Source organism: Strongylocentrotus purpuratus, unplaced genomic scaffold (genome assembly GCF_000002235.5).
Source record: "Strongylocentrotus purpuratus isolate Spur 01 unplaced genomic scaffold, Spur_5.0 spur5_scaffold_7, whole genome shotgun sequence".
Lineage (NCBI taxonomy): Eukaryota > Metazoa > Echinodermata > Echinoidea > Camarodonta > Strongylocentrotidae > Strongylocentrotus > Strongylocentrotus purpuratus.
This window is the reverse complement of record NW_022145613.1, coordinates 12,266,121-12,279,402: the sequence shown is the minus strand read 5'-3', so window position 1 is coordinate 12,279,402 and position 13,282 is coordinate 12,266,121. Positions and strand designations below refer to the sequence as shown.

Here is a 13,282-nt window from a genome sequence, read left to right as displayed (position 1 = left end):
CGGTAAATCAAGATTACCAATGTTAACTTATGTAATGATTGAAACATACTTGCCACATATTTATTACAAGAAAAATCTCAAAATAACCATATTTCATGTCTCTCATCTGATTGCATACCTACCGATCAATTTACAATATATGTTATCCATAACTCACCAATGAAAATGTAAAATGTAATTTATTAATTTTTACAACCAGTATTCTCTCTGTCGAAATTGTACTTTTTACCTTATTTTAGATATGTCTGATATACACTCTCATCCTCAGCATTATCTTTTATATATATATATATATATATATATATATATATATATATATATATATATATATATCTCTATCTCTCTTGCTTTGTCTCTCGTTCTCCCTCCCTCTCTCCCTCTGTCTGTCTCTCTCTCACACTTTTCTTCGGTCTCCCGTGCTGTCTGCACTATTATCCTCCCTACCTCTCTTCTATATTTCCCTCCAGCCCTATGATGATTGTGGAATAGAATGTTAAGCGAATTTTATGAATTGTATTCATTTGTATACTTTTTATGTGTACACTGATTTTTTAATTCATTCACTGCGTGATATGTCTTAATACGTTTTATGTTTGTATAAATATTTATGTTTTTACAATGTACAAAGTTCTGCAATTCAACCATCTGGCTGCAAATGAATTTTTAATAAAACCATTACCATTACCATTACCATTACCATACCACAACATATACATTTACTTACTTTTGATGAGCATGAAACTAATAGATTTATCCCCTAACATATTATTAAATAACAAGCCTTACATTATGATCCCATATACATGTAAATGATGTGAAGAACGATCATCTAAAATTTAAAATTCCTAAAACAATTTTATCTGTATTCAAATATTTCATTTTTCCTCTCTGTAGTATTCAATTATTTCTAGTAACTTTCTGATTTTAAAATCATTTCTGTACACAAAAGAAAGTCTTACCATCCAAATGCCCAAATGCCGCCATGTTGTTTAAATGTTAAATGTCCAAAACGATTCCTTCAAAGAGATCCTTCCCAGAGTCAGGATATCTTTCTCCCTCCCTGTCAACGTTCCGTCTTCTATAACTGATTCAGTGGATATACAAAATGTATACACCAAGGCTCTTCATCTAGCTCCTCAACACAAAATGGTTCCACTTTCTGTAAAGTTCTTTCAGACCTTTTAAACTTTAAAGTGATCCCTGAACAGTTCAGTGGCCATATACATCAAGTCTGTTCATCAAGCTCCTCTACACAAAATGGTTCCACTTTCTGCACATTTCTTTGAGATGTTAATTATCAAAAGCGATCCCTGTACATTTCAGTCGACATATAAAACCAAGTCTCTTCATCTAGCTCCTCAACATAAAATGGTTCTACTTTCTGCAAAGTTCTTTCAGACCTTTACTATTAAAACTTTAAAAGCGATCCCTGTACAGTTCAGTAGCCATATACATCAAGTCTCTTCATCAAGCTCCTCTACACAAAATGGTTACTTTCTGCAAAATTCTTTCAGACCTTGATTATTAAAAGTGATCCCTGTACAATTCAGTTGACATATATATGTACACCGAAGGCTCTTCGTGTAGCCCTTAAACACAAAATGGTTCCACTTTCTGCACAACTCTTTGAGACGTTGATTATCAAAAGCGATCCCAGTACAATTCAGTGGACATACATGTTGTACACCAAAGGCTCTTCGTCTAGCTCCTCAACACAAAATGGTTCCACTTTCAGCAAAATTCTTTCAGACCTTAATTATTAAAAGCGATCCCAGTACAGTTCCGTAGAAATATATACAATGTACATGTACACCAAAGGCTCTTCGTCTAGCTCCTCAACAGAAAAACTTAAAGTAATCCCTGTACAATTCAGTGGACATATAAACATGTACACCGAAGGCTCTTTGTCTAGCCCTTAAACACAAAATGGTTCCACTTTCTGCACAAATCTTTCAGACGTTGATCATTAAAAGCGATCCCTATACAACTCAGTGGACAAATACACCAAGGTTCTTCGTCTAGCTCCTCAACACAAAATGGTTCCGCTTTCTGCAAAATTCTTTCAGACCTTGATTATTAAAAGCGATCCCTTTTATACAATGCTGAAATAAAGCAAACGTCCACTCCCTTCCCCATCTACTACACCGAGTGTTTTAATTAATTGTGTAAATTTATGCTAATGATGAGGCCTTGGCAAAGGTCTGTTCTCGCATATAATGCAAAATCAACAATGCAAGACGGGTCACTTAATATACAACAAGCACAGCATGTCCACACACAAAACAATTTATCCCGAAACTCTTTATCGAAACGTCGTATACAGAATCATCGTATAAAATTCAGGGTGTCCACACACAAGAAACATTGTATAAAAAAATCATCGTATAAATTCCAGGATGTCCACACACAGAAGAAAGTAATCCTGAAACTCTACAGCCAAATGTCGTATAGGTGCGCAGTTTGCTACTGCGCACACAATTTCATCGTATAACTATCCCGAAGCCCTGAAATCTGGGACTATTATGGCTTGTTTTGTTCCAAAGAGATGAACCGTGAAGGAAATCAATACAACAGTGCTAATTTGAGTTGAGCAGTATAGGTATCTGGATCAATATGCATGACAGCTGTTACTATGAACAGATTAATATTGTTAATACATAACTCCCACCAATTTACAGGTTTGTGTCTCAATAGCAATAGCTACAGGATGTCTGTAATGGAGGGTCAGTATAGAGCAGGGCTTCTCAAAGTCTGGACCGCAGGGCATGCCGCCCGGAACAGAGTCTCCAATTTCCTTGTTTTAAGGAAAATACAGAATTTGGAAGTGTTAGAGGAATTTTTTTTAAAGGAAATGAAAGAAATGTCAAAAGAAACGTAAGAAAAAAAGTATTATTATTATTGTTATACATATCAGATTTAAATCAACCCTTACCATCATTATTTGGCCAAAGTATCCGGACCAGAGGACGAAGCATCCATTTCAGGATCACTCTCATCTTTGAGGGGTCACAAGCTGGAACAATAACCTTTCTACACTTCATCCTTATTTCTTCTCTCTTTTTTCCTCCTTGTCAGAATTTTTAAAGAATCAACTGTCTAGGAACACGACAGTCCACGGAAATGGCAATCAACTCAGGATGAACAGACTTTGTACAGGAGACATGCTGGTAGACCAGTTCACACATGCCTTCAAATGTGATGTGTCTCTATTACAAGAACATTTGAGGTTTTTCTGACATAGCAACATATTATGTATGCAATGCAACCTACATTCTTACTTTTCAATAGACCATTATCAAAATTTAAAATTTATTCGAGATAACCTAGCGGGTAGTGACAAGCTGTAACATTCACCTGTTATTGTGTATCAATTCTCAAAAGTCAGAATGCAAACTGCAAACAGCTACTAGATCTATGGGACAAATACTACGGCTTGCCAAACCCAACCACTGTAAGCTGTGTTCACACGATGGCAATTTTGGTCGGCATAAAGGTCCTGTTTAGAGCTAATCGGTGTAAGTATGGTAAGGTCTGCGTAAAGGTCAGCTTAGTGACTGTCTGAACGATAGTCGTATTAGCTACTCCAACCTTTATGCCGTCTGATTTACTACTGGATTTTTCCACGAGTAACAAACACGAGGTAGTGTAAGTTAACCATGTGAATGCTCTCACTTGGCACTCAGAGTATCTGTGAACTTTTACAAGGGTTGTTTGTTTACAATCAGAAAATGAAAAATGAAAATTAGATTTTGCATGGTTTAGATGCGGAAGCTGGGTTGAGGTCGGTACCACTACGGCGGCATTTTTCGGGCGCCACCACTTCCGGAAGTTACGCTTACAGCTGTAGTAGGACTGGGTCGGTGGAAGGTCGTGTTAACTTGATCGTGGCAAGTTGGTGCGGATAAGAGCGTATTGACAACTAATGGTGGAGGTCAAATATTTATAGAATATTTTATTGCTGCAGGGTTAAACTTAAGCCGACTAGGACAGCCCCGTCTGAACATGGCTTTAATGTAATTTGTGATCAGACTTTTGAAATACAATAGACCGGTTTACTAGCATTCAATTTAATGGATGCTTCTTTCCTGGGAATCTAATCTAAACCCCTGTTACAGTGAGCAAAAGGCCAGACGAGGCCGCGGCCTGGCCTAGCACTGTAAACGCGCAAAAGGTGAAATGCGAGGCCAAACTGGCCGCGCATTTGGCCCTGCTCTGGAGGTAGTCTCGGCCGCGGCCTTTTCTTTCCTTTTAGGAAATTGGGGAAAGATTCACTGCAAATCGCGCGCGACCAGATCTGCACTGTGACCCCTGGCGGACCCCCCAAATAATCGTGTTTACATGCAGAGCGCCACTCTGACAAAATATTGAAAGGTTACAATTTAGGCCGCGGCCTGGCCTTGCACTGTAAACGCACCAAATTGCGGGGCCGAGTAGGCCTGGCCCTTTTTTCACTGTAAATGGGGTCCTAGTGACAAGTTATTCCATTAACCTGTGATTAAAGGGATAGTTGAGTTCTGTTTTCAGACAATCAGACTGCAAATACATGTACCTTCAAAGTCCATGATTATTGCTCTTATTCTTATCCATTACATTTCTAATTTTGCTATGAAGGTAATTTTAGACCCCAAAATGTGTGAAATTTAGCCATACGATCATACCAATTCAGCTCCACTTTACAAAAAATACGGTGACCGTTAATTGATCATTTAATTATAAATAACAATACATGGGCCGGATGGTTGTGACTTGTACGTAATATAACCAACACAAACATGCCATCAAAAAAGCCAACACCGGCATTGGCTGAAATACGACGTGAAAGGCGTTTTTTTTTTTTTTCAACAGCTTTTTCAAATGATCTAATATTTGTGGTGGTACATGTACACAAGTATTAGAAATCGTTATATTTATGGATATTTCAGCTGTCTCTGAACCGATTTTGATCAAACAAAGATGATTTTGTCATTAAAATTGTATGTTCTTTCAAATTTGATGCTCAGTTTTTCATTATCTCACAAAAAAATTATTTTGTGTAGCGCCCTCTGCAACAGAACTCAACTATCCCTTTAATGAATGAAAATAATATTTGGAATCCAGTCTGCTTGCATTACTTGTTGGATTTGTTCAAGTATGGGTTGTTTTGTTATCTTTGTTGTGTATGTTGTACCATTTTATGAAATACATACACTAGTCTTATTTCATGCATGGGTTGTGTTGTCATCATGTGTAAATATATGCTTACTATTACATGGAAATGACCATGATGTATCTTTGTTTAAACCCTAAGCTTTAATTTAAATTCTTTTCAGGCCTTGGAATTGGTGATCTGGGGGGTGTTTCACAAAGATCCAGAGTCGAACTTAACCCTAAGTTGGACTTAAATATTATGGAGAGCCGTTTGTAGCCTTAAAATAAAATATAGTCAAAAGTTAGAATTCAAGTATTTTAGACTTTTTATAAATTCCACATCAAGAACATGAAATCTCCTTGATAATAGAAAATATGAATGATTTGAATCAACATTTTATGCCTTTTAAAATAACTTTTACAAAATAATTTCAAGGATGCTAATGGCTTTCCATAATTTTCAAGTCTAACTTTACTTAGAGATAAGTTCAACTTAGGATCTTTGTGAAACACCCCCCTGGTGATAACAAGAGTATACTTGTAGTAGTTTCAAACGAATAGCAGTCAAGTTGTGAAGTTGTGTAGAAGGCAAGAATCGGGCAAGCTTTTAGGTTGTCAAGAACAACCTTTGTTTAGAAGGTACATGTACAGTGTATGTATAAAATTTGATTTAAAAAATATGTGAGTAAACTGGTTTATTGTCTAGGGGTGAATAAAATTTACTGTTCTATGCATAGGGTCTACTTCTTTAAAAATATTTTCTGGACAACCCCTAAAGCTTGCCAGCTGTTTGTCTGACATAGCAAAAATTAATATATGCTTCTTTCCATTACTTGTTGCTATGTCGGGCAAGCCTCAGGCATCTTTCAGGTTGTTAAAGGTACTATGCTCCTTTTGCAGCCAACCTCAAATTCTGTAGAACTTTGCAGGAATTATGAATATGTCATGTATGTCCTATCTGGAAAATTTAAACGTTAGCAGTGTCCTCATATTCAAATTATGCAAGGAAACCCGTTTACTTGCTAGACTTCACTGTCAGACACTATTGAGTGACCGACTGGCTTTTTTTTCTTCTTTGGTAATAACATACATGAAAAGAGTTGTAAAGGGTACATACATGAGCATTTGTCTACATCAATAACCCACTTCTTGTGATGGCCAAGATTAAACTGATTGAATCTTTGCGCAGCATAAAACGTATGACCATTTGTTACAATTGTCTGAAAATCAAGACTATTACTTTTGGGCTCTATAGCCCTAAAGTCGATTTGACAACTAATAGTTGTTATTTTCACACTTGAAGACATTTTCAAGCCCCACCTTTTTTAGGGAAGTTCTAAATTAGTATTATCTTTCAAATGCAGTTGGAATTTAACTTTTTCATTTTTTTGGCCTGCAAATGGGACATAGTACCTTTAAGAACAACATTTGTTTAAAAAGTATGCATACAATTTGAAAAAGTTAGTAAACTGGTTTATTTAGTGTCACCAGGGAGGTGAAAGAAAGGAGTCAAAACTCTTTTAATTTATTCAAACGCATGGGTGAGTTCTAAAGCGTAACAATCGGATGTGTAACATTCCACTTGGCTTTGAAGTTCCATGCTCCGAGCCGCGTTTCCATTGGCGGTAATTTCGGAGGCCAGGCACCAGTTTCACATTTATTACAAAATTGTTAATACCCGGCAAAATTTCAATGTAAATTATAAACTTTATATGGGGATTGTATTGGGAATAGTGCATCAAACAATTTTAAAATTTAGGACTCCGCCCTTCCTATAATTTGTGTGCCAGAGTTGGTAAAAGAAAAATTAGATCCTGACAAAAACTCAATACTTTAGGATAATGCGCTAATTTGTGCAATCCATGATTTACAATCTTCAACAACATCAAGCAAAATCCATACATGTACATGACCCAAGTTTGGCGGGAATCCATCAATCGGTTTTTGAGATAACGGGATCACAAGAACAGGACCTACAGACATACTTACAAGTGGGACAACCTACCCAAAAACATTATGCCTCCGGCCACTTTGTACCGGAGGCGTAACAATAACTGTAAAATTTGAGTCCTTTAGCACTCCCCCCCCCCCCCTTCCAACTGTTTGCACAAACACTGTCTGGTTGTATGCACTATGAGACTACAATAGGCTCTGTACTCCTGACACAGCCAGAGACTTACGTGTACATATATCTAGGCTTAGCTCTAGGCTTTCAGAATTGTGGGTAAGTGTCAAATATAGTCTGTGCTTGCAGACTACGATACCACTTATTCAAGATGTTCAACCAATAAGGTAGTCACATGTCCTATAGACTATACAGGGTTCTGTCTTAAACCTCCTAGTAGTACATCACAGGCGCGGATCCAGGATTTTCCAATAGGGGGGGCCGGAAAATTGCGCATACCATTTTTTCAACTCAACATAACAATACTGACAAGGTCATATTAGAAGCAACATACCGGTACAATTTTTTTGACATTTTCATCGAGGGGGGGGGGGGGGGGCTATAGCCTCTTGCCCGAAAAGTAATTTTCTGGTTTCACAATTAGGCTCGTAAGCGAAGCGATCAAGCAAAATTTTGAGCATATGTATTCTGTGAAAGCATTATTTATTACAAAAAAAAACGAGAAAATATATCGAAAATTCATGTTCGGGCAGCTCACTGTCCCCCTCCCCCCCCCCCCTATTACGCATTGACATTTCATTTAATTACTAGAGAAAAAAGACGATTCGTTGAACCGTTTTTGATTCTTTGTCCTTGTCTGAATTGAGTTCCCCCCCCCCCCCCCCCCCTCTCGGGCTAAGCGCGGAAGCTTTGACGTTTCATTAAATTATTAAAAAAAAAAAAAGATTTGTTGTACCATTCTCGACTCTTAATCCTTGTCTGAATTCAGTTGCGGCCCCCTCCCAAGCGAAGCGCGGAAGCTTTGACATTTCATCTAATTATTAGAGAAAAAAGACGATTCGTTGTACCGTTCTCGACTCTTATTCCTTGCCTGAATTCAGCCCCCCCCCCCCTCCCGCGTGAAGCGCGGAAACTTTGACCTTTCATAGTTGAATGAAATTATTAGAGAAAGAAGACGTTCCGTTGTACCGTTCCCAACTCTTAATCCTTGTTTAAATGCAGTTTTCCCCCTCCCGCGCGAAGCGCGTGGAAGCTTTGATGTTTCATTAAATTATTAGAGAAAGAAGAGGGTTCGTTGTTCCATTCTCGACTCTTGAACATCCTTAATCCTTGTCTGAAGTCAGTTTCCTATCGCCCGCGCGAAGCGCGGAAGCTTTGACCTTTCATAAATTATTACAGAAAGAAGACGATTCGTTGTACCGTTTTTGACTCTTTGTCCTTGTCTGAATTAAGTTCCCCCCCCCTCTCGCGCAAAGCGCAGAAGCTTTGATGTTTCATTAAATTATATTAGAAAAAGAAGAAGATTCGTTGTACCATTCTCGACTCTTAATCCTTGTATGAATTCAGTTTCGGCCCCCCTCCCAAGTGAAGCGCGGAAGCTTTGACATTTCATTTAATTATTAGAGAAAGAAGATGATTCGTTGTACCGTTCTCGACTTGTCAGAATTTTCAAAAATGTTTTCTTGTCTGCTCCTTTTTCGTCCTCTTACTGCCCCTACCACCCTTGGCTACGCGCCTGCTTTAAAGGGAAAATGAAACAATCATGACTGTAATAGCACACAATTACATGTAGGTCAGTAGAAATGAACGGGAAAAAAAGAAAGATCTATAACACCAACCATGGATAAATCACGCCCGGGAGCGTCAGATCATAGTTTTGTGTTATCGGGGGAGTAGCGGCCAAGCGAGATTTTGCAATGTTGAATGCTTAAATTATGCATTCTAGAAAATCCCTAAGCCCAATATGTACGTTCTTTCCGCTATATTTTTTTGGAGCTATATTTCTAAATTTCCTGGGGGACATGTCCCCCTATCGGGCCAGGATTGCCGCCCCTGTCCATGATTACTACGAACATGAGTTCAAATACAAGAACAAGTGAGTCAGTATAAGTTGCATTTAAATGAAGGGCAAAATAAGAGTTGTAAAGTGGCCCTACCGTTAATTTCAAATTATATGAGTATATAGCTTCTATTTAAAAGACATCCAAAATATGGTGCCCTTTTCAAATTGCTCACCAAAGAGTGATGACCTTTGTAGCGCAGGGGCTGTTTTTAACGTTTAACTTTGAATCCGTGGCTCGAGATTTTATGCGGCCGACCCGGCCCCCTCTATTCACGAACGTTTGTCAAGCCTTCTGGAATGACCCCAAATCTCCCGATTACAGTTTTCCCTTATTCGTCGTTACTGAGTGTAGCGTCATTTCCTTTTCTTTCCCCCTTTCTCACCTGACTTTTCTCTTCCCCCATTTTTGTGTATTACGGGCCGGACTTTGTTGGGAGATTTTGGGAACAAAAATTCGGTCCCTCCGACCCCGGAGTGAAAGGGAAGGGGGGGGGGGGGGGGGGCGTTCTTCGTGTTATTTTCTACTTTTTTTCTCTCTCTCTCTCTCTCTGTTTCTTTTCTCTTCTTTCTTTTCTTTTCTCTTCTCCTTTTTTTCTTCTCTTCTCCTTTCTCTTTTTCCCTCTTCTTTTCTTCCTCTTTTTTTCCTTTTTTTTGCGCACAGAATTCACAGAATCTAACGAAACTTACACTGAATGTTCAAGATTACAAATAAATGTCATGTGCGAAACAATTTTGGAAGAAAATGTATACTGGCTGAGTAATGAGCATAGAAAGATAAGGAAATCAGGGTAGTACTAGCCCCGACACCATGTGTGTTGTCCCATATACATCTTTCTGTGTAAATGATTGTTACTTTACCAAGACTCTGCCAAATTTATGATGATTTTGATGACTCCAGAACCTTGCATTACACACCATTACTTACATGCTATATGATCAACTTTTCTGATCCATTCCACACCTTTTCTTTCACAATGCAATCGCATTACCAGAACTCAAGTTTATCTTTAAATAGAACCAAAGAGGATCTCTTTGATAGAACATTGTTTATCTTATAAAGCGCTGAAGTGTGGCCTCATACAGACCAATTAGGTGTCAAGGTTGATGTTTTTAAACAATGTTTGTACTATAAACAATCACACCAGTGCCAAACACTGAATTTGCCCTGCTCCACCCTGCTGCTTATATGATTTTTTAGTGAACCTTGATCATGCAGAGGCTCTGTTGTGTGGAACAAGTAACCTGGACAGTGAGCGAATGTGACATGAGCACTTCAGAACGTTATGTCAAAAACCTCTACTGAACATCTATTTTAACAACAGACAACTTTGTCTAACTTGAACAGTTACACAATCTAAATGACTAGCAAAATTAACATTTAAAATAATAATTGTTCATCAACAATTCCAATGGGCTCACTCATTAATTTTCATATTGACCTTTGAACCTACTCATACACCTTTTCACATCCAATTCCAACTTCAATATTCTAATCTATTCTCTAATTAAAAACTGAATGCAATTAATATCAATTAACTTACCAATTTAGGTCTTGCATTGACACACATTGAATAGATAGCCATTTGTTCAAATGATGTTTACGGAACATACATGTATGACAATCTTCAATTTCAAAGGAAAACATTTCAGACAGCTCTTAATTTGCTCTGACATCCAGCAGAAATAAACAAGTTTAAAAAAGTATCTGTATTGAAAACCATTATTATTGTAATTAATGTCTAAAGAACTTTAAATATAGGTCTAGAATAATATGCATACAATCAAATTACTCCTAATCCCGTCCTCCCAAGCAATAATTTTGATACATTTAAAAAAAACACTTCTGCTGAGATTTCCCCAATCAGTTTGTTTGAAGACAAAATTGATAAAAGAATACATAGGCCTAATTTGGGTTTTCTGTTGTACGTCTACGCAGAAAACCTATATTTTGTATTCTTTCAACAATATTCGACTTCAAACACATTGGTTTCAAAAATCCTTGCAGAAATGTGTCTCAAACGACATCCTCTAAGAGAAAGAGGGTAGACTAACCTTAGACCGAATTTTCCGTCTCTTTCGTTCGTTAGCCTCTTATTGGGGTAGGGTCGGCCGGCTCTCTCTTTAGAGACGGAAACCGTCTATACACATTCCCTTGATAACGCCACGGCCATTTCAGGTCGTAGCGTTTTGCCCCCAAAATCCCCCAAAATGTCATTTTACCTCGTGCATGTTATATTGTAAATTAGGTCTAGGCTATAATAAATCAGTTCCACTTACCAACTTTACTGAAATAATCAGTTTAATAGTCCCTTTTTAGGAATTTATGGGTCAAAATCGAAATCCATGTTGAAAAAGATTTTCAAAATGGATTTCGATTTTGACCCATAATTTCCTAAAAAGGGACTATTAAACTGATTATTTCAGTCAAGTTGGTAAGTGGAACCGATGTATTATAGCCTAGGCCTAATTTACATGTGGATATGCACGAGGTAAAATGACATTTTGGGGGATTTTGGGGGCAAAACGCTACGACCTGAAATGGCCGTGGCGTTATCAAGGGAATGTGTATAGACGGTTTCCGTCTCTAAAGAGAGAGCCGACCCTACCCCAATAAGAGGCTAACGAACGAAAGAGACGGAAAATTCGGTCTAGACTAACCTTAGACCGAATTTTCCGTCTCTTTCGTTCGTTAGCCTCTTATTGGGGTAGGGTCGGCCGGCTCTCTCTTTAGAGACGGAAGCCGTTTATACACATGTCCTTGCTAACGCCACGGCCAGTCCTGGTCGTAGCGTTTTGCCCCCAAAATCCCCCAAAATGTCATTTTACCTCGAGCATGTTATATTGTAAATTAGGCCTAGGCTATAATAAATCAGTTCCACTTACCAACTTGACTGAAATAATCAGTTTAATAGTCCCTTTTTAGGAAATTATGGGTCAAAATCGAAATCCATTTTGAAAATCTTTTTCAACATGGATTCCGATTTTGACCCATAATTTCCTAAAAAGGGACTATTAAACTGATTATTTCAGTCAAGTTGGTAAGTGGAACTGATTTATTATAGCCTAGGCCTAATTTACAATATAACATGCTCGAGGTAAAATGACATTTTGGGGGATTTTGGGGGCAAAACGCTACGACCAGGACTGGCCGTGGCGTTAGCAAGGACATGTGTATAAACGGCTTCCGTCTCTAAAGAGAGAGCCGACCCTACCCCAATAAGAGGCTAACGAACGAAAGAGACGGAAAATTCGGTCTAGACTAACCTGAGCTTGAGCTTGTTGAAGGTAAATTCAAACTCTCACTTTCTTGCAGTTGATCAAGAGAATTCACAGAGTCATACAGATCATCTGAATCATCATTCTTCAGCAACGAGAACTTAATCTCCTTCATCATATTCATGGCTTTCATTGTTTTTCACTTCAGCAAAAGTTTTAGATCTTAAAGTTCACAAGCAACCATCTAACGTATGAAAGACCATCGTCTTCTGCTGACATGCATGTAGAGTACAGAAAACGGTTAATCGCTCAAGCTCAAGTATGGCCGTGGCATGGCAAGGGCACCCCTGGTCTGACAGGTTTGGCCCCGTGCAGCCCTGATGACTCTCTCAAGCTCTGCTGGATGGCCTATGCCTATGCCATGGTACGTGCGCGCATGTGACCGAGATGAAGCGCAAAGGAGGCCGGAGGAGGGGCATGTCGAGAGAGACAGACAGCATTGGTAGAGCTTAGACTCTTGAAAAAAAAATAGTATACGACCAAGTAAGCTATGTACTTTATTTAGACTCAAACCAGGCATGGGTGGCGATGGAAACTTTACTGTTTGAACTTCTACCTCACTCAGCTCCTCATCTCCGTGTCATATTGGCAGGGTACGGCATCGCTTTTGTCCCAAAACAGTGCGTAGCAGACGACCCCAAGCTGCAAGGAGTTCTCGAACATCACCGCCAGAACTTCGGTGACGTTGACCTTTCCCGCTGTCGTCGGGCAGAGCCAAGCGAGAGCGGTGGTGAGGCTGATCCAACGGACGATGTAAATGCGCGATTCAATCGTGTGTACGTCACATTCGCTTGAGCGATTTATGTTCATTTATGTAAATCTACGTGATTCTATTGGTCGTTTCATGTTTACTGATCGATTTCGTAAACAAGGGTTCCATCCTTAGTCACTACGATTGGACCTTTAATTTA

General features: G+C 38.7%; 1 protein-coding gene across 3 annotated transcripts in view; it reads right to left on the bottom strand.

Annotated features, from left to right (window-relative positions):
* LOC586229 (glutathione hydrolase 2) overlaps positions 1–13,128 on the bottom strand; it is a 34,925-nt gene extending 21,797 nt beyond the window's left edge. Inside the window, exon 1 of one of the 3 annotated variants that reach the window (XM_030974091.1) lies at positions 12,360–13,128. In XM_030974091.1, coding sequence (XP_030829951.1) covers positions 12,360–12,504 — 145 coding nt within the window. In that variant the 5' untranslated portion in view covers positions 12,505–13,128. Of the gene's footprint in view, positions 1–959; positions 2,137–2,932; positions 3,057–12,359 lie in introns of those variants that run through there. The other 2 variants (XM_011664587.2, XM_011664600.2) reach the window with 2 other exon arrangements.
* Between the last annotated feature and the right edge of the window lie 154 nt (positions 13,129–13,282).